Genomic DNA, 21,805 nt, shown 5'->3' with positions numbered 1-21,805 from the left:
CTTATTTGTATATCACTTGGTTAATGTCAGTAAGCGTATTAACAGTTGCCTGACACTTGTTGTATTAACTTGGAACATAAGCTCTTCCCATGAGCCGGGCTGGAGAGCGCTCATCTCTGTTTACTGCAACGCAAACAGCCAGCCATCTGTTTTTGTTTGATTATCGTTTTATCATACGAGCACTGGGCTCTATGACCATGGGGCGGCAGGGCGTATCGTGCAACAATCCATTATAATAACACCGGACTGAATGAACTAGGAAAACGAGGCCGCACTCCTGTGAAAATTGAGTCTTCAATCGTTGTTCTTCTATTTACTTTCCTGTAGGGAGATGTCATTTCTGGAATATGGCAACGATGTCTTTCACAGAGGCGTCCTTATGCAGGGTGCTTCACGTAATCTGTTCACCTCAGATATTTCATTAGCCGTTTAAGATATCGTACACCTGTTTTCACCCGAATGAACGGTAAAAACGTCGTCACTAAATAACGTGCAGTTTGTTTTCATAGCTATATTAGTCGGTATCAACTTCGCTTTTTCAAATTTCTGCTACTAGTACAGTAGTTCTAAAAGAGACGGATTCAGCGGCGTTCCACTCTTCAAAATCCAAATCATTATAAGCTCTGTAAATGGCAATGCGCACTATTCTGAGTTTCATGTGGCTTGAGTATTCCAATATTTCTGCCTCCCTCTTCTCAGAAACATGGCATGATAGACTCCTGCTCTCACACATTTAATTTCGTTGTGCTATGACGGTATGGTCACATTATAATTTTAGTAAAATATGGGGAAAGACAGTAATGAGAATGTTGGAAGTACATGTTCTCGTCTCACACTGATTATGAGTGCATTTATGCAGGGTGTCTCTCCTAAGAGTCGTCAGGCAAGTTTTCTCCGGAATTACAGCAATTTGTAATTTAGTTTTTGCGATGTGTACCTCGAGGACGACGCCTAGACTCGTAATGATTTACATGGCTGACAAATGATAAAACGCAAAGAAAGACATTTGTACTTCAGAGAAACATCATTAATGGTTTTTAGATGGAGCAAGAATTTGAAGCACAACATTCGGGCCAATGCTTCGTATTATTGGCCCTCAGGGTTCCGTGTTACAGTTTAAAATAGCTGTCAAACAACTTTGAAAATTACAATAGTACTAAAAGTCTTTCCCATACCTGCATGTAACAGCATGTTTAATGTCATAATTCATATTACGGAAGATACAGGTTTATTAATGGTTGTACAGACAAGTTTCGCCAATGTTCGATAAAATCCTCGGGCCATTTATCACTTCAGATTGGGATGTCAGGAGCACAAATCCAAATTGAATCCTTAGCAAAGTAACGGCAGTACCTCGATTGACCAATGCAGATGCCGTTGCTCAACTTAAGTACTGAAACTAGCTATTACCGTCTGTCATTGATGCAGAGGCTGATCCTGAAATGCTCGTATCTTTTAATGAAACATGACTACATTTATTGGGGTAATTAAACTCGCAAAACAGTCTACGTTGGGATTCTGTTTCAGTACTGACGTCGAACAACGGTAAGCTGATGGTCTACTGTCACTTCGAAAAGTTCCAGACTGAGTTTGCGTAGAGTTCTCTGAGCTGTATCTATTGACACGCCATTCTCAAGAGCTAAATCAGGTGACGATTTTTCCGAACTTCTTTTTTTGGAGAAGTGCAGCCCAGACACATATTGCTCATCACGTCTTTCAGCTGGCGCCCACTGTCGACGAAACGCGTCCGTTTGCCTCCCATGACAAATAAGATGGTTTTCTAGGCGGAATTTTATGTGCCCACTCGACAGACCAGTCCCAAATTAGACTAGTGCGTTAAAAAAAAAAAAAAACGAAGAATAACGAGTACTCCAGCAGCGACTAAGCAGCGCTGCTACTTGGCCTTGGCAGTCAGTGCTGGCCAGGGCAGTGCTGTCAATGCTAGTTATTTGTCGTGGTTTTACTGTTGCTGTTAATACATAGCGATAAAACGAATATCGCCCTTGACTAATTTGAGACCAGTCTATCGAATGGGCATGTAAAATTTCGCTTTGAAAATAATTTTATTTGTAATGGGAAACAAACCGACGCATTCCGTCAACAATAGGCATCGCTTGAAAGACGTGATGAGCAGCATTTTTTTTTTTTTTGGGCTGACTCCAGCCACACGTTACAAAAACGAAATTATAAATATATGCCGAAACACCGGAGAAAACGCGCCTGAGAACTCTTCGGAGGGACACTGTATATAAAGATACCGAAAACTGTAAAAGACAAAGACGGTTGGCAGTCTGAGCAGTAGATAACTCGTAATACGCTCAGGTCTAGTACTGACTCTTCTCTAGATTTTAATGTTCCTTGGGGGAGCTAAGACAAGATGATGGGTTAACTTAGGGTTCATTGTGTATGTGTGTGTACGCGTGTGTCGTTTTCTAGTGAGATAATAAAAGATTGCTATTACTTACTTGTTTACTTATTCTTAGAACGATTCTAACTCTGCAGCGGAGTGTGCGTTGTTTTGAAGTTTCGTAGAAGATTACAACTGTGGGCTAGGCTGGGACTCGAACCCAGAACATTACTTTTCGCGAGAAAAGCTCTTAGCGCCTGAGCCATGCAGGTACGAATCACAACCCGACCTTACAGCTTCACTTATGTGAAGTTTGGAATGTAGGAGAGAGGTACTAACAGAAGTTCTCCTGCATATCTTATGTTACCAGTACTTGTGAAAGAAAGGATACTGCGATGAGATGGCTTACCAGCCGCCTATGGTATTGTTTCCAGAATGAATCTTCCATTTTACAGCGGAGTATGGGCTGTTTTGAAACCTCCTAGATTTCCGGGCCGGGAGTCGAAAAAAAAAAAAATGGTTCAAATGGTTCTGAGCACTATGCGACTTAACTTCTGAGGTCATCAGTCGCCTAGAACTTAGAACTAATTAAACCTAACTAACCTAAGGACGTCACACCCATCCATGCCCGAGGCAGGATTCGAACCTGCGACGGTAGCGGTCACGCGGTTCCAGACTGAAGCGCCTAGAACCGCACGGCCACACCGGCCGGCGCCGGGAGTCGAACTTGTGTCGTTTGAGTATAAACTTGTGATGCGACTGTTTTAGGAGGCCTTCCTTTTCGCAAAGTGATATGTGGTTGTCTCTGTTCCTGATTGATTTTCTTCTATAGTGAAGACCAGTTTTAATATTTCTATGAATCTTTTTACACACTGGTGTCAAAAATTAAAGCAACAAACCGAAATTTTGCAAGGTTGCGTTTATTTTGTCACAAAACAGTATTATCAGATGATATTAAAGTAGAAACAGTATAAAGAAACAGAACGTAAACAGCTGCAACATGCATAACGGTATACAAAAATGTTCTTCGTTTTTTCCAACTTAACGGATTTACACACACATTCCGACAACTGGTTAATGCTTTCAGTATGGTGTGTGACCACGTCTGGCAGCAATACAGGCCTGATAAACGATGGAGCATGCTGCGAATGATGTCATCAATCTCATGTTGAGGGAATAATGTCCATTCTTCTTGTAGCGCTGCGCGCAAGTCTTGGAGAGTAGTTGGTGGATTCTGACGTGATGCAACCCGTGTCCCTAGTGTATTCCAGACGTGCTCTATGGGATTCATATCGGGAGAGGGAGCAGGCCACGTCATGTGTGCAATATCTTCCGTTTCCAAGAAAGCATCAACCACGCTTGCTCCATGAGGTCGAGCATTACCGTCCAGCAATACGAAGTATGGGCACACAGCGCCTCGCAGCAACCGGACATGAGGTCCCAAGATCTCGCCACGATACCTGACAGCAGTTAAACCTTGCCGATTTAATCGTACAATTTTATGAAGAGGTGTTCGAGTGGTCAATATAATCTCTGGCCTCACCATTAGGCCGGCCGCGGTGGTCTAGCGGTTCTAGGCGCTCTGTCCGGAACCGCGCGACTGCTACGGTCGCAGGTTCGAATCCTGCCTCGGGCATGGATGTGTGTGATGTTCTTAGGTTAGTTAGGTTTAAGTAGTTCTATGTTCTAGGGGACTGATGACCACAGATGTTAAGTCCCATAGTGCTCAGAACCATTTGAACCTCACCATTAGGGATCATCCTCGATATCAGTCCCTTTCCACAATGGTTGCGTCCCGTAAACGTGTTCCACGTTCCCTCCAAATGCGAATCCGCCGAGAATTACTGTTCACACTAAATCGGGACTCATCTGTGAAAAGAACATTGGCTCACTGTTCGCCCATCCAGGTGGTAAGTTGACAGCTCCACTCTAGACGTTTCCTTCTGTGAAGACGTGTCAGATGTACACATACAGCAGGTCTCCGACAATAAAGGCCACTCTGCCGAAGCCTTTTGTGCGCCTTTTGCCTCGCTTCAACACGTCCAGTGGATGCTGCGAGGTCAGATGCCAGTTGCCGTACAGTACTAAGGCGGTACCGTCGTGCCCTTACAGCCAAATTACGGTTCGCTCTTTCTGATGTTACACGTGGTCGGCCCCGCCCTGGTCTTCGATATACAGTTTCGATCTCTGTAAACAGTCGCCACGTCCGAAAAACAACAGAACGATTCACATTAAGCAGCCGGGCCACATCAGATTGCGACTGTCCTGTTTCGTCTTCCCATTGCCCTCCACCGCAGAGAGCCTGATAGGCGTCTTCTATCTGCCACACTACACCGTATATGACTATGTACACAGCGATTCTGGATGCGGGACTACTCGCTAACACTATCCCGTTTGACAGGTGCTCTGACGTCATCGTTGGCGTGGTTGTCCGTTGACCAGAATGCCTTTTCCGTGCAGTACACGATCGTACGGACATCTGTCAACAGTTTCTATGGTTATATCGTGAACTAGACACAGGATGGGGAAATAGAGGTTTGTTGCTTTAATTTTGGACACCGGTGTAGTTCATGCACATGGTGGCCAAAATAAAACGAGCGCGAAACGTGTTTTCACGGCGGATCAGCCAGTCCCGGTATGAGAATTGACAGAACATGCGTCACTGTCCACTAGAAAATCGTCAGTATCTTGGATAGCCGTCGTACAATGCTAAGACTGTTGGTTGATTCGCAATGTTCTGTTTGTATGCCCAGATCTATTTAATGCATCTGTAGATTAAACGACAGAAGATTAACTACTATATGGCTATTTTCAGGAAGATGGAGCAACAGAACACTCTTAACATGCCAATTTAGCACGAATGGATGAGATTTTCTGTGAGAAGAGGATTATTAGCAAAGACAGTAAAATTTCGCGGATTTCAACTGTGGTAGTTTAAAGCACCTTTGTAAATAGCAGTTCTTCTGTTGATTAAAAATGGTAACTTCTTTCATGTCAGTCTTATAGACACTTCCTTGGCTAGTTTTGACTACCGCGTGTTTCTTCATATACGAAGGAACGTCAAAAAGTAAATTACACAGTCGTCCCACGGTAAGAACCTCTCGCAAGAAATGTGTCGCATTGCCAGGAGAGAGTGCATTTTCCGAATTTCCTACATTCACAGTTCTGCTGCGGTACGGATAACAGAGGCATCACATTGTGGGAGGGAAATGGCGTGGCAACTGGAAACGTGCTCCAAAGTTTAAGTACGCGGGACAATACGATTCTTGTACTCAGAACATCTAAATTTCACACAAATTCACCGAGAATATGCACCAAATGCTATGTTGCGTCCAGCTGTAGGGAAATGGTGCCAATAAGTTGACCAAGGCTGCACAGACGTGGGTGAAGCTGATCGAGAAGGAAGGCCATCGATATCGACCACAGTCGACGATGTCCAGGCAACGAGGAACAGATTCGCAGCAATCACAGATTTTACGACGATGAGGACGTTCACACGGCGGTTCTCAAATGACTGCCAGTTCAAGGAGCGGATTTCTATCGTTGAGGAACTGAATGATTTGTAGAACGTTCCGACCATTGTTTAAAGAGGCATGGTGACCATCTTTAAAAATAGTGTCATATATCTGTGTCACTTTGTAGTATAGTGCACCATTCAATAAAAGGTTCTTGGCCTGGAATAATAATGTGTAACTCACTTTTTGAAGTCGGCTCGTAATTTAAGTGCAAGGCTATCGAATCATACTTAACCGTTTACGTTTTCGATATCTAAAAACTATACTGACGTTCAAAATGGTACCATTAAAACTGTACAGATTATGCTAGGTTAGTAAGTATAAGTAAAATCTGCGTACAGTGGCAAAAATGGTTCAAATGGCTCTGAGCACTATGGGACTTAACTGCTGTGGTCATAAGTCCCCTAGAACTTAGAACTACTTAAACCTAACTAACCTAAGGACAGCACACAACACCCAGCCATCACGAGGCAGAGAAAATCCCTGACCCCGCCGGGAATCGAACCCGGGAACCCGGGCGTGGGAAGCGAGAACGCTACCGCACGACCCGTACAGTGGCAGCGCGGTTTGAGGCGCCATGCCACGGATTGCGCGCCCCCTCCCGCCGCCGGAGGTTCGAGTCCTCCCTCGGGCATGGGTGTGTGTGTTGTTCTTGGCATAAGTTAATTCAAGTTAGTTTAAGTAGTGTGTAAGTCTAGGGACCGATGACCTCAGGAGTTTGGGCCCTTAGGTATTCACACACATTTGAACATTTGTAAGTAACACTGCCTCAATCCGAAGGTTAGCTTGAATACCACAGTGTTCTGCTTGGATGGTCTCCGTGGAGGTATTATGCCTTTCTCTTACCTCTCAGTTGTCTTACGCAGCCAGTTATTGAAGGACCTACACTTTAATGTGGACTCAAATCCACTGTGAATCGTGGCGCTTTTCTTAGTAGCAGTTGTTACAAAAAATCTTCGAATGGTTTAATACAATGCCTTGAGGATCAAATTGGGAACATGCCATTAGTAATATTTCATATTCGCGTCCGATTATCAAGAACTTGGCATGAAGCTAAGAACTCGAGGGGTCTTGAGTGTAACCGGGCGAAACCTGGTGAACTTGAATGAACCTGGGCTCAACAGTGGGCAAGTCTAGCCAACTGCGTTCTGCAGCCTTCTACGGGCTACATACTGACGCGGTGCGGTGCTCGCTGTACGGGAACCGACGCAGTATGATGCAATCGAAGTCCCACCCCTTACTAAAGATCACAGCTCTACAAATTTGTACTTTACAATTTTTAATCATTTTAGGTGATCCTAATGTTTTTTGATATGCTAAGATCGCAAATTCCAAGGTTTCGTCTCTATCACGTAACTTAAGGCTTTTTCACAAAGCAACGATAAAGATTCAGAAAATTCATACTAAACACAAAGACTCAATAAAACTTTTTCGAAAGGCATTCCTAACATTGCAATGAAGTACAGTACTACTAAAAAGGCATAAGCCCTAACGTGTCTTCTTTTCCCCCACAAACACTTTTTCGAACTTTTTCTTATGTACGCTGCCAGAGGACATTCCCTGTGCAGCATCTTGCAATAGTCAGCTATCCTGCTGACATCCCGTCGATCCTGACATTACCGTTCCATTTTTGCATCCCTTGATGGAATATTTCTCCTGATCCTGAATCACAGCACCCAGATTTTCTGGAAAATGGCTGACGGGGGAGTCCAGACAGTGCAGTTGCAAACTCATTAAGGCATCCAGTACTCTGAACTTATCGAGCATGTTCCGTACTCTATTCTCGTTATCAAGGCCTTTGTATAAGAAACAGTCAATGAAAACGAGACGGATGGATAAAAGTAAGTAAACTGTTTATTACAATACTGGCCATTAAAGTTGCTACACCATGAAGATGACGTGCTACAGACGCGAAATTTAACCGACAGGAAGAAGATGCTGTGATATGCAAATGATTAGCTTTTCAGATCATTCACACAAGGTTGGCGCCGGTGGCGACATCTACAACGTGCTGACATGAGGAAAGTTTCCAACCGATTTCTCATACACAAACAGCAGCTGACCGGCGTTGCTTACTGAAACGTTGTTATGATCCCTCGTGTAAGGAGGAGAAATGCGTACCATCACGTTTCCGACTTTGATAAAGGTCGGATTGTAGCCTATAGTGATTCGGTTTATCGTATCGCGACATTGCTGCTCGCGTTGGTCGAGATCCAATGACTGTTAGCAGAATATGGCATCAGTGGGTTCAGGAGGGTAATACGGAACGCCGTGCTCGATCCCAACGACCTCCTATCACTAGCAGTCGAGATGACAGGCATCTTATCCACGGCTGTAACAGATCGTTCATCCACGTCTCGATCCATGGGTCAACAGATGGGGACGTTTGCAAGACAACAACCATCTGCACGAACGGTTCGACGACGTTTGCAGCAACATGGACTATCATCTCGGAGACCATGGCTCCGGTTACCCTTGACGCTGCATCACAGACAGGAGCCCCTGCGATGGTTTACTCAACGACGAACTTGAGTGCACGAATGGCAAAACGTCATTTTTTCTGATGAATCCAGGTTCTGTTTACAGCATCATGATGGTCGCATTCGTGTTTGGCGACATCGCGGTTAACGCACATTGGAAACATGTATTCGTCATCACCATACTGGCTTATCGCCCGGCGTGATGGTATGGGGTGCCATTGGTTGCACGTCTCGGCCACCTCTTGTTCGCATTACGGCACTTTGAACAGTGGACGTTACATCTGTTAGCAGAATATGGAATCAGTGGGTTCAGGAGGGTAATACGGAACGCCGTGCTCGATCCCAACGACCTCCTATCACTAGCAGTCGAGATGACAGGCATCTTATCCACGGCTGTAACAGATCGTTCAGCCACGTCTCGATCCATGGGTCAACAGAAGGCTCTACCCTACATTCGATCCCTGCGAAACCTTACATTTCAGCAGGATAATGCACGTTCGCATGTTGCAGGTTCTGTACGGGCCTTTCTGGATACAGAAAATGTTCGACTCCTGCCCTGGCCAGCACATTCTCCAGATCTCTCACCAACTGAAAACGTCTGGTCAATGGTGGCCGAGCAACTGGCTCGTCACAATACGCCAGTCACTATTCTTGATGAACTGTGGTATCGTGTTGAAGCTGCATGGACAGCTGTACCTGTACACGCCATCCAAGCTCTGTTTGACTCAATGCCCAGGCGTATCAAGGCCATTATTACGGCCAGAGGTGGTTGTTCTGGGTACTGATTTCTCGGGATCTACGCACCAAAATTGCGTGAAAATGGAATCACATGTCAGTTGTAGTATAATATATTTGTCCAATGAATACCCGTTTATCATCTGCATTTCTTCTTGGTGTAGCAATTTTAATGGCCAGTAGTGTATTTCAAAAGCAGTCGCCCTAACTGTTAATACATTTATCCCACTGTGAGCCAAGACTGTCAGTGCCTTCATGGAAAAAATATTTACGGCTGCCTACTCCAAAACTATGGAAATCGCATGGAAAGAATCGGGACTATGTGGAGGCTGTGTAAGGGCTTCCCAGCGAAACGTCTGCAGTGTAGTCGAAACAACCTTGGGAACATGTGGGCGGAGCACTGAAGAAAGATATTCGTGGCTGTCAGTTTGTTTAGGACGAAGTGGTGCACGTCTGGTTGCGATCGTGGTTCCGTAGGAATGCGCAAACATTTTTCCATGAAGGCATTAACCGTCCTGTCTCACAGTGAGATAAATGTATTAACTCTTACGGCGATTTCTTGTGAAATAATAAACAACTTACTTATTTTTTTCATATGTCTCGTTTTCATTTGACAGTCCGTTACAGTTATCGAGGAGCTTGTTGACAATATCTTTAATGGATATCTAAACTGATATTTCAATGGTTTCCATCAAGTGTTTCGTCATTCGTTAGTTTCCCAATGTCAGGTCCGGAAATAACTACACTGACGGGAAAAAATCGCTACAACAAGAAGACGTTGTGGGACATAACGGAAGTTGGTAGGCGTGTTTCTACATCTGAAAGATTATGTATACTCAAATGTCGCAGCAGTCTCATCAGATTTAAATAACTTCTCTGGTGCTTTGACCACACCTTTTTTTATTATTTCCAAAATCAGCTTACGGGTTTCGAGATTCCATCGTTTTCAGAGGCAGTACTATGCCAATCACGTAAAATCGTTCCTTCGATACAATGTATCTAATGATCAGTTTTATATGATTGATACAACACTGCTTTTTAAAACTGCGGAATGTCGAAATGCGTAAGGTGATTTTGAAAATAAAAAAAAGTGTGGTCATGACATCAGAAAAGCTATTAAAATCTAATGCGACTGGCTCGACATTTGAGTAGACAAAATCTTTCAGATTCAAACATGCCTACCAACTTTCGTTTATGTCGCACAAATTCTTCTTGGTGTTGCGATTTCTTTTCCGTCAGTGCAGTACGAGGAAATCTTACAAAATCATTATTGTTCATGAAGCTGTCATGGGCTAAAATGGAAGCTTAACGTCACGACACTGACTCGAAGAGACGGTTGTAAGGAATCATATATCATTTTACGGGTTCTTATTGCTGAGGGACTAAAGTGGGCAGTTGCTTCTCGGGACCGATGATCTCGCTGTTTAGTCCCCCCCCCCCCCCCCCCCCCCGAGTCAAGTTGCTTTTCGTCCATCCACGCCTGGCAAACTGGTACCTGGTACGCCAAGAAAGAAACATTTACTGCTGCGCTTCAGAGAATAAAGGGTATTTTGAACATCATGTTGTTCCACGTGTGTAATGTCTATAGTTTGCTTCGTCGGACTGGAGTCGCTAATCTCGGCTTAAAAAGACTCCCTGTACGCAGTAAGTGACTAGAGTGGTGCACTGGGGAATGGGAGCAGTGATCGGTCTGGCTAAAATATTATTCTAAACTGCAGGAATTTTTAACAGTTACTGATTTGTCTATAACGTTTCAGAGTAAGGAGTCGTACCTTTTCCTTCAGTACATTCCTGGATCTGAATTCCAGCGCCAAAATTCCCTACAACTAGTTGCGTCGGGTATTGATGATTCTTCTATGCACTTAGCGTTTCGTCTCATCTTGTCTGATTTCATCTCCTCAGTTAGAAACAGATTGAATACCGTCACACAGGAACGTCCTACAAGTGTCCCTCATAAGTCACTACTAGTTAACAGCGATTTAGGATCGAAAGAGAATGTTAAGGACTACCCCAAAATACACGAAACGTTTTTCTGATTTACTCGCCTGATGCAAAGAAAGTTTAACTGTAGCTCGAGATGGAATAAAAACAAACAACGTTTTAAACCAGTAATGAAGTTATTTTAGCCTGAAAACGTTTTCTCTCACGCTATCTGATGTAAAGCACCTGGCGTCTCTGTGTTATGTGGAATCGACCACCAGATGTCACAGCGGACCCGCCAGCCATAAAAAGAGGCGAGGAGTATTGTGTTGTCATTAGACAAGCAGTAACAGCAGAATGGTCCCGTCAGGAGGCCTCAGTGACTTCGAACGTGGACTAATCACTGGATGTCACCTGAGTAACAAATACACCAGGGACATTTAAGACCTTCTAAAGCTTCAAAATGGTTCAAATGGCTCTGAGCACTATGGGACAACATCTGAGGTCATCAGTCCCCTAGAACTTAGAACAGCTTAAACCTAACTAACCTAAGGACATCACATACATCCATGCCCGAGGCAGGATTCGAACCGGTGACGGTAGCGGTCGCGCGGTGCCAGACTGAAGCGCCTAGAACCGCTCGGCCAACCCGGCCGGCTCTAAAGCTTCCTAAGTTGACTGTTGATGATATGATTGTGAAGTGGAAACGCGAAGGAACAAGCACTGCTAAATCGAGACTAGGCAGACCTCATGTACTGACGGACAGAGTGTGTCGAGCATTGTGGAGGGCAGTTGTAAAAAAGTCGTATGAGCTCTGAGGAAGAAATCATTCTTGAGTTCCACAGTGCTGCTATAATTCCAGCAAGCACAATATTTGTGCGTAGGGAATGAGGTACAATTGTCGAGTAGCTCCTCATAAGCCACACATATCCCTAGTCAATTCTAAGCGATGACTAAGGTGGGGTAAGGAGTGACTCCGCTGGATCGCGGATGACTGGAGACGAGTGATCTGGAGTGGTCAATCATGCTCTACCTTGTGGCAATCCAGCGCAAGGGTTTGGGTTTCGTGAATGCCTGGCGAACATTACCTGTCATTATGTGTAGTGCCAGCAGTGAAGTACGGAGGAGGTTGTGTTACGCCATGGGGGTATTTTTCTTGCTTAGGGTGTGATCCCATTACTACGCATAAAAAGACGCCAAATGAGGGGGGAAATGAACACATTTTATAGCTTTGAGTACTGCATACAGCAGAGAAATAGGTCTGAGGTGATGATTGTTTGTATCACCATGAAAATGCACCTCGTCAGAAAACGGCATCTGCGAGGCAATGGTTTGTGGACAATAACATTCCTGAAATGCACTGGCCTGTGCCGAGTTCCGACCTCAACCCAATGCAACGCCTTTTGGATGAGTTAGAACGCTGACTTCACGCCTTTTGGATGAGTTAGAACGCCGACTTCGATCCAGAACACAGCGTCCAACATCACTGCCTTTTTTTTGTTTCGGCTCTTGAGGAAGAATGGGCTACCATTGTTCCACAGACATTCAGACACCTAACTGAAAGTGCCCCCACAGAGTTCAAGCTGCCATAAAGGGGAAGGGTGCACATACCCTATATTAATGTCTAGTAACAGGTAACCGGACACTTTTCATTACGTACTGTATTTTTTGCGAGCTGGAGATCATGACTAGAACAAATTTTGCGATTTTTTGATGAACTCTTAGTGTACTTCAATTTTTTCTGTGAAAATTACTGTCGTTTTCCTGTGGTTTTAATTATACGTCATTCCATTCTATGTTGGATAAACCTTATTCGTCTATAGACATTTTTGAAGGGCGTATTTCCAGTCACATAAGATCTATACCACCAATATACAAAAACAAAACAAAAAACAGTTCCAATTTGGTGTAGTTCACAGCGACACGCTCTTCACCTTATGTTTATAGGATAAGGAAGTTAGCACAACTTATCACTAAAAAATGCAGTGGTAAGATACAAGAATCAATCACTCACATGCAAAGCAAGGCATGTGCGGCCAATCAGCGTTACACTGGAGGGTGCTGTTGTCCTTTTGTTCTCCAGTGATTATGAGATCACGCTTTTAGGATCTAAGTAAACATTGTATGCTACAGACATTAAGATCACTTGGTTTTTAATAAGTTAATTAAGCAAGAGCTTAATTGTATACTGGCCGGAAACCATAGCCCTCATTCATCATCAACACCATCATCATCATCTCAGCCTTTTCCCATGTCATGTGGGATTGACATTGCTTTGCTGGAGCCTTCTCTTCCATAAATGCCTATCCAGTGCTTCTTCTCTGAGCCATTCTTTTTCCCGTAGGTCTCCTGCTACCTTGTCTTTCCATCTCAGTTTCGGTCTTCCTCTTCTCCTTGATCCTTCGATTTCTAGGTCTTCAACTCTTCTCCCCACTTAATACTCCCCTCTTCTCTGCATATGTCCATACCATCTTGCCTACTTTCTTGGATCTTCTTCCCTATGGGCACCAATTTCACTGTTCTCCTGACGTATTCATTCCTTAGTCTATCATTTGGTGTCACCCCACTCGTCCACCTTAACATTCTCATTCCTGCCACTTCCATCTCTTTCTCTTGGCCTTTTGTAATTGGCCAAGTTTTTGCACTACACAGCATCACAGGCCTCACCACAGACTTGCAAAGCTTTCCTTTCATTCTGCAGCTAACCTTCTTTATCACATGGTACTATGCTCAATTTCCTCCAGTTCATCCATCCACTATTTATCCTGTGCTGTATTTCGGCCTCCAGTCCTCCATCACTTTGCATGTAAGGGCCTAGGTATTTAAATTTCCTGACCAGCGTCAGTTGTCCTCCTTGCAGGTTAATATATAGATATTTGGCATCCTTTGTACACATATACTCTGTTTTCATCCTGCTAATTCTCATAGCCCTCATTAACAGATATTAAATTATTTTTAATCACCATATGTGTTATGCTGTTCTCTGGTGGTGGCATTGTGCACTAGCTCATGTGATCCCTGAATGTCAAGGTGAGCACATGCATGAAAATTTTCCAACAAGACAACACCTGGAATCTGTAGCAGTGTAATTCCATAGTTCGGACATGTATTTCCTGGAGAGGGTAATACTTGCACCTTCTGCACCAACAGCTCTGAAAAGGCTGTGCGATTTTCCCACCAATTTGTCCTTGATAGGGAGGGGACAAGTGGGGGATAGAACAGTTTAATTAATTACTGAATTACTGTGATATCAAATGTGGGAGGGTTGGGGATCCCTCAGGAGGACAGATTATCCCCAGGGAATCATAAATCAACCCCCAGGGGAAACCAATTAGCATTACAGTAGGTTTGCCACTGAATGTATGCTTGCCCTGAATGTATGCAACTCACACGAACAAAATGCGCTCGTTCTCTCTTCACCCTACTACTCACCTCTGGTCCAATTTTCAAGCAGTATTCGGCTTAGTATTGACTGTTAGAATTGTTGGATCTCCTCCTGAGGGATATCAAGCCAAAGTCTGTCCAACTGGTGCATTAGATCGTCAAAATCCCGATCTGGTTGAAGGACCTTTTCCGTGGTGTTCCAGACGTTCTCAGTTGGGAAGAGATCGGGCTACCTTGCTGGCCAGCGTAGGGTTTGGCAAGCACGAAGACAAGCAGTAGAAACTCTCACTGTGTGCGGGCGGGCTTTATCTTGCTGAAATGTAAGCCTGGAATGGCTTGCCATGAAGGCTAACAAAACGAAGTGTAAAATATTATCGACATTCTGCTGTGCTGTAAGGGTGCTGCAGATGACAGTCAAAGGACAGAGGGGTCTTGCATTGAAACAAAATGGCGCCCCAGACAATCAGGCCTGTTTCTCGAGCAGTTTGGCAGGCAACAGTAAGGCTGGTGTCCCACTGCTGCCCGGGCTCCTCCAGACGGTCTTCACTGGTCGTCAGGGCTCATTTCGAAGTGGGAATTACCACTACAGACAATTCGACTGCAGTCAGTGAGACTCCAGTTCAAAGATGTGTCTAGAGACGCCCCGAACAGCAGTAGGATAGCAACCTGGCTGTCGCCCGCCATACTGTAGAGAAGCAGCGTACTCACGCCGTAGTAAATTCACATCTGTCTTTCCACTGTGTGCCAGCCAGTCCGCTGTAACTAGCTCTGATGTCATAAATGTTGCGCAATACTTTTAAAATCAAGTAAATAACCTGAAACGGTTCTATCATGTCAGGAGTAATACTAAATTAATATGTGTTGAATATCAGTTCGATAACTTTAACCATTTTCGAAATTTCGACGTTTTTTCTGTAAAAATCATTGGCGCAACAGAAAAGAGCTAGAGACTTAAAAAATTATATTTAGATTCCTTTTTCATAATAATTTAATAGAAACAGTACTTTGGATCTCACAAATTAAAAATTTTGTTGATATTCATAATTTTCTGGTTTTGTCTTAAAAATTAAGGAAGCAAGATCGATTAAGTAGGCTAATAAATAAGGCTAGGATGTTTATATTTAAGTAGAATGGAGATCCGCTATAATCATAAAGATGTGAGAAGTTTCAATTGAATGACTATAAAACTATAGCGATAGCGTATCTCCAAAGGGCAAGTTCAGAGCTCGTCTACTGCGTGTGGTGTATTTAAATTAATTCTCTCGCCCAAAATAATTGACTTAGCCACATCAGAATTTTATTATGATTACTTACCTGTGTGCTGAATGCACATTTAAATTGAGAGCTTCATCGGCCATCAGCAAAGGAAGCAATGATTTATTCGGTAACTTTAAGTGGTGCATTACTAGCCCAGCGGCTAGTCGGGAGAGCCGATTTGATCAGGCGTTCCCTTAGCCGTCCACACCGCGGCTTTATATATAAGAACGCTGCGCGAGGAAGCAATGCCCCAGTTCTCTCCAGACGCTGAATAGCACACCATCTGTGTCGGGAGTCGCGTCGCGTCGGTATCATTGCTATAAACAGCCTCGGATGCTGTAGTAAGTTACTCGGGATACGCGTAACCATGAAATCATTTTCGAGTGAAGTGTTAATTCTGGGATGACTTTAATTATCTATCTTCAGTTTGCGTATGTCGTATTTTCACGTGCCGTCGCGGGACAGACATTCTACCATTATTTAGCGTGGCGTTTGATGAACCTAATCATCAAATTATGGCGAGAATTTACTTAAACATTTAATTTGGACAGTTATAGTTGCATCAGCGCATTAGACTCTGAACTGCTCTGTTAGTCAGATTGTGTGGATTCATTTTTTTTTTTTTCATCTGTGACTTTCAGAATATAGCGAACGTTTTTTCACGATCGTTTTTGATTATGAATCCAAGACAATCTCCTAATTCCGAAGAGCTCTAAGTTGTAGCTATAAGTGTACTGTATTTCTCAGATGAAGTGGGCACTAGGAATTCTAATTACAGGCTTCACGTTTTGCTAATCACTTTCTGGTTGCCAATATTGTAGTTAGAGAGCCAGTTTTGAGAACGGCCAAAGACAGCATAAATAATAGGAACATTTTAAACAACATAATTCCACCCGCAGCCCCACGTATGGTTAAACGGCGGGGAAATGCATAATTTCTACATTACAAGACACTTAAATATAACAACACTAAATTCCACCTGCCGCCCCACATATGGTGCATCGGCAGGGAAATGCATAATTTCTACATTACATGCTACATTAAATTAACAACAGCAATTCCACCCGCCGCCCCATAATACGGCCCGAAAACCAGGAGTGATCGTCTGGCGTGCCATTTCTTTTCATAACAGAACCCGCTGGTTGTCATCTGCGGCGCCCTCATAGCACAACGGCGCCTCGACGATATTCTACACTCTGTTTTGTTGCTCTTCATGGCCATCCTGGGCTTACATTTCAGCAAGACAAAGCCTGCCTGCACACGACGAGAGTTCCTTCTGCTTGCCAAAACCTACCTTGGCCAGCAAGGTCGTCAGATCTCTCCTCAGCTCCGAACGTGTGAGTGCTCTTCAACCACCTCCGTATTTTGACGATATTAGCGCCATTTCGGCAGAGTTTGGCATGATATCCCTTAGGAGGGCATCCAACGTCTCTATCAGTCAAATCGAAGCCGAATACCTGCTTGTACAAGGGCCACAGATGGAGAAACGCGTAAGTGACGCGCTTAATTTGTGACGCTCTTTCTCTTAAATAAATCATCCAATATTTCTGAAACTGTAATCATTTGTTTGCCTGTGCATGTAAATCTCATCTGCCGATTTCCGTCCCATTCGGATAATTCCTTCGTCGTGCGTCTTTCTCTCTCTCTCTCTCTTTTTTATTAAAGTATATATTCTTCGTGAGTGGCGTTATTTTGGGAAGCACGGTTAATAGGGCCATTAGTAATCCATTACAATCCAAGCCATTACAAAATAAATAGCAATTATCTTCCTCTAGCTGTAATTTCAGATGCTTCAACTACGGATTAGGCAGCACACCAGGGGCCACTACAAAACCTCAACCTAAGCTCCAAACCAGGCTGTCTGAGACGTGGACTTACGCTGGCAGTCGCTGACGCGAGCCGACAGGTAGCGCACAGGCCGTGGCGCTCCGTTGTGGCCGCTCGGCCGCTCTGACTCTGTGTGCAAAACAAGCTCTGCAACAAACAGCTTACAAACAACACAGCAACTTAAGCAGGTACAACAGTCTCTAGTACCGTTTTGTATACAGCACGATACTACATCGTTTCCACGGGGCATTCAGTCTTTAACTCTAGATTACTAAAGCCTCGTAAAATTTACGATTACAGTTGGTACCAATTCGCGGTTGCTGCCAGTCTGGTATCGTCAGTGTAGGGTGTAAAACAGGGTATTTTGTATTATTTTCTATGTCACATACCACTGGAGACTTTATAATAATGTAAATAACTAGAGCATAGACTATAAATTATGACTTGCTTTGAATAAAATATGGAGTAGCCGCGCGGGATTAGCCGAGCGGTCTTAGGCGCTGCAGTCATGGACTGTGCGGCTGGTCCCGGCGGAGGTTCGAGTCCTCCCTCGGGCATGGCTGTGTGTGTTTGTCCTTAGGATAATTTAGATTAAGTAGTGTGTAAGCTTAGGGACTGATGACCTTAGCATTTAAATCTCATAAGATTTCACCCACAAAATATGGAGTAGTAAAATTTACGCTTGTTTAGTAAGAATGTAACATCCCCCTTCCCCCTGTAGTCTTCTAGGGTTAACAAGCGCAATGAACCAAAATTTTTACATCCTCAGGAGACGTCACTGGTGTAACGCCATGTAACACCGCCTCTAGCCCTGACAAGGACCTCAATTCGTAAAGAATGTCCACAAGTTTGTAAAACACTCAGTGGCGATTAGATCCCATAAATTACCAAACTGTTAGAATCTTGTCCCAAACAGTCCCAGACACCTCCTATGGGGTGATTTAGTAGACTAGTATTGGTGCGATAGGGCGCATCATTGTTTGTAAAATCAGGAACGAACGCATGGAGCCCTGTTCAAATGTGTGTGAAATCTTATGGGACTTAACTGTTAAGGTCATCACTCCCTAAGCTTACACACTACTTAACCTAAATTATTCTAAGGACAAACACACACACACCCATGCCCGAGGGAGGACTCGAACCTCCGCCGGGACCAGCCGCACAGTCCATGACTGCAGCGCCTAAGACCGCGCGGCTAATCCCGCGCGGCCATGGAGCCCTATAAACGGGCTACTGATCTTGGAAGACTGTAATGTCCATTGAATATTCATTACAAAGATGTAGAAAAAAGCAACTTGGCCACCGATTATGTTGAAATAAAAGTTACAGTTCTTTTTCGCGGTAGCGTGATGTTACAAAACACCCAAAAACTTCAGGGAACTACTGCCCATCTAAACTACACTCTCCACACTTTTGGTTACACAGGATGAACGTTAATAAAACCGACAAACTGCAGGGACGTATTCCTAACTGGAAATGGAGGGAAAAAAGTCCTATGAATACGTGCTAGCCGGCCGGAGTGGCCGAGCGGTTAAAGGCGCTACAGTCTGGAACCGCACGACCGCTACGGTCGCAGGTTCGAATCCTGCCTCGGGCATGGATGTGTGTGATGTCTTTAGGTTAGTTAGGTTTAAGTAGTTCTAAGTTCTAGGGGACTTATAACCACAGCAGTTGAGTCCCATAGCGCTCAGTGCCATTTGAACCATTTGAATACGTGCTCGGAAATGGACGGTATGCGTGCAACAAGAACAAATCGTCCCAGAACACAGTAAAGAGCTGCATCGCAGTCATGTCACAACAGACGTTCAAAGTGGCCTCTATGGGATGCAGTGCACGTGTACACACGTCGCATCATGGATTGCCGCACTCTTTCGTACGTTCCGGCGTCTCTCCGAATAGCGTCACAGGCGTCGTGAACACGCTGATGAAGGGTCGGCACATCAGGAACTGGTTCAGCATACACAACGCTTTTCAGATGCTTCAGAGATAAAAATCCAGCGGGTTTAAGTCCGCTGATCTAGCAGGCCATGCTACAGGGCCTACGCGTCCTATCCAACGTCTGGGGAAGACGTTGACGTTACAGCGAACTGTAATGTGGACGTGGGGTGGTGCCCTATCACGCAGAAACCACATCACCTATGTATTGCCAAAGGCACATTGTCGAGCAGCCCATTCAGAGTATTCTGTCCTGATACATTCCTGTGTCGAGTCGTTGTGGAGTAATAACCAGTCCAAGTACGTAGTCGACAAGAATCCCTGTCCACACATTGATGCTGAACGATTGCTGATGAGATGCCTCAGTCATTCTCTGAGGACTGTCTGTAGCCCATAGATGACGATTACGCTGACTGATGATGCCAGTTCTGGTAAAGGTTGATTCATCAGTAAAGAAGACTGATGACAGAAATCCCACAATTGTGATGGTCTCGTGTAAAAACAATCGACAAAATTCTTCCTGTAGAGGCAAATCCGCTGCTGATAATCTTTGCACTCGTTGCAGGAGATAGGGGTAGCAGCGGTTGTCATACAGAATATACACAGTCGTACCATGGCTTACACGATGTTGGCGAGCCACTTGCCTGGAGCTTGTACTTGGTTAGGTCTCAATATTCTGTAGAACCCGAGTCTGAATCTGGTGCACGCACAGTCCGCTGCCTCCGTGCACGTTCATCTGTCTGAAAGAACCCTTGACCACGAAAAGTCCCAAACACGGCTTGAAATGTTGTGTGATGTGGTTGGTGTATGTGAGGGTACTTGTTTTGGTACAGCTGTGCAGCATCTCGACCACTTCCATCTTCTTGGCTGTACACAAACACAATCTCGGCTTCTTCCCGACATGAATACCGGACCATTCTGGTGCTTACAGTACGCTGCGTCAATTTTATTAATGTTCACCCTGTATACCTTAATGAGTCGTCGGTGCATTCTACATCTTGTATAATTAGAAAAGAGGCAAAATCCCCAATCGTCGGACTGCATAGTTACAGTCAGCTACTGCCCACCTTCCACCTTCCGTGTTGTATGGCCGTTTGAAGACGTGCATCTTTATCTGTTACTGAGAACAATTGCATTTTGTGAGGTACTCTATTCCAAATTTCCACGTTGCCTTCGCAATGTTTGTTCGGAAATTGGTTGAGAGGGATCTGCATTCACCAACAGCAGAAATTCCTCTCCTGGTTGAAACTGACAAGGCGTGACACTCGTCTCCGGTCCTTTTCAGATAAGATCTGCTTATGGCCACTGTTCTGACGCTGTGTTGTAGGTCTGCGAGTAGCATACGTCAGACGATCTGCCTGATATGCCAACAAATCATGCAACTTCGTTCGTGGTGTGGTCACAGGCACGTCCAAACTCCTGTCTGACATTCTGTCACGTCTCCGCGGCGGACCGTCATACTGCGTTGATTCCATACTATCTACTGGCACATTCCGGTCGTTATAATTAAAATGCAGCTATTCACGGAGGTCCATTGAAGGCTGTAATCATCGTATGTCAGAGGAACTTGGTAGATATTCTAACGCATTAATGTGGAACTGATTTACACTGGAAAAAAGATTAGTTCCAATTTTGGCCCTGAGGTGTAAATTTGGCGTTGTACAGCATCTCGTCGACGTCTTTGTGCTCATATTGAACAAACTGTGTAAGTGGCAGTTAATAATACGGTCAACATTATACCAATCTCACTTGTTTGACCTTTCCTGCCCATGTCCTGTTCCTAATCTATTTCATATGGAAACGTTTCTATGCGTCTCTCTTTCATTCACAGTGCCTGATTTGCACATGGTGGTCAAAATTGAAACTATTTTTTTTTTTTTTTTTTTTGCAGCATAGATCGGTTCCACATTGACACATTAGAATATCTACCAAGTTTCGGTGCCATACGATAATTAAGCCCACACTGGTCCCTATGTGTGTACGTGCACCTTAATTATACCCACCCAGTATAAACCGCTTCAGTGCCACGACTTATCACGTCAGCGGTGGAGGGTCACAAGATCAGCTGGTACCAGTTCTACACTATCTACAGCGTCCAAAGCGACCAATGTGCTCTTTTAAGGTCGCTAATATCTTGTCCGGTGAGTTTAATTACCGCTTCTGTAGGGACTGTCCATTCGAGTCCCAGCACCTGGATTTGGCGAGCAAAGAGAGGATATGAAGTAATGAACAGTCCTGGATCATACGTCAGTGTCTAAGGTTAAAACTTAAGCGTTTCCATGGTGCCCCATGAAGTGAGAGCATGTGAAATTGTTGGTATAAGGGACAGCCAAGTCAAAACGAGACAGATGAAAAAAGTAAGTAAACTGTTTATCATTTCAAAAGTAATCGTCATAAATGTTAAT

The 21,805-nt window shown here is 44.3% G+C and overlaps 1 protein-coding gene across 2 annotated transcripts in view; it reads right to left on the bottom strand.

The window, feature by feature from the left end:
* The window catches only part of LOC126248736 (glucose-6-phosphate 1-dehydrogenase), a 312,938-nt gene that overhangs the window by 245,147 nt on the left and 45,986 nt on the right, over positions 1-21,805 (bottom strand). The window contains exon 2 of one of the 2 annotated variants that reach the window (XM_049950055.1): positions 17,517-17,594. The exons of the other annotated variant lie outside the window; for it this stretch is intronic. Coding sequence (XP_049806012.1) covers positions 17,517-17,594 — 78 coding nt within the window. The remainder of the gene's footprint in view (positions 1-17,516; positions 17,595-21,805) is intronic. 2 annotated transcript variants of the gene reach the window in all.

Source organism: Schistocerca nitens, chromosome 3 (assembly GCF_023898315.1).
Source record: "Schistocerca nitens isolate TAMUIC-IGC-003100 chromosome 3, iqSchNite1.1, whole genome shotgun sequence".
NCBI classification, from domain to species: Eukaryota; Metazoa; Arthropoda; class Insecta; order Orthoptera; family Acrididae; genus Schistocerca; species Schistocerca nitens.
The sequence above is the reverse complement of the archived record's forward strand: the minus strand, read 5'-3'. Positions and strand labels throughout refer to the sequence as shown.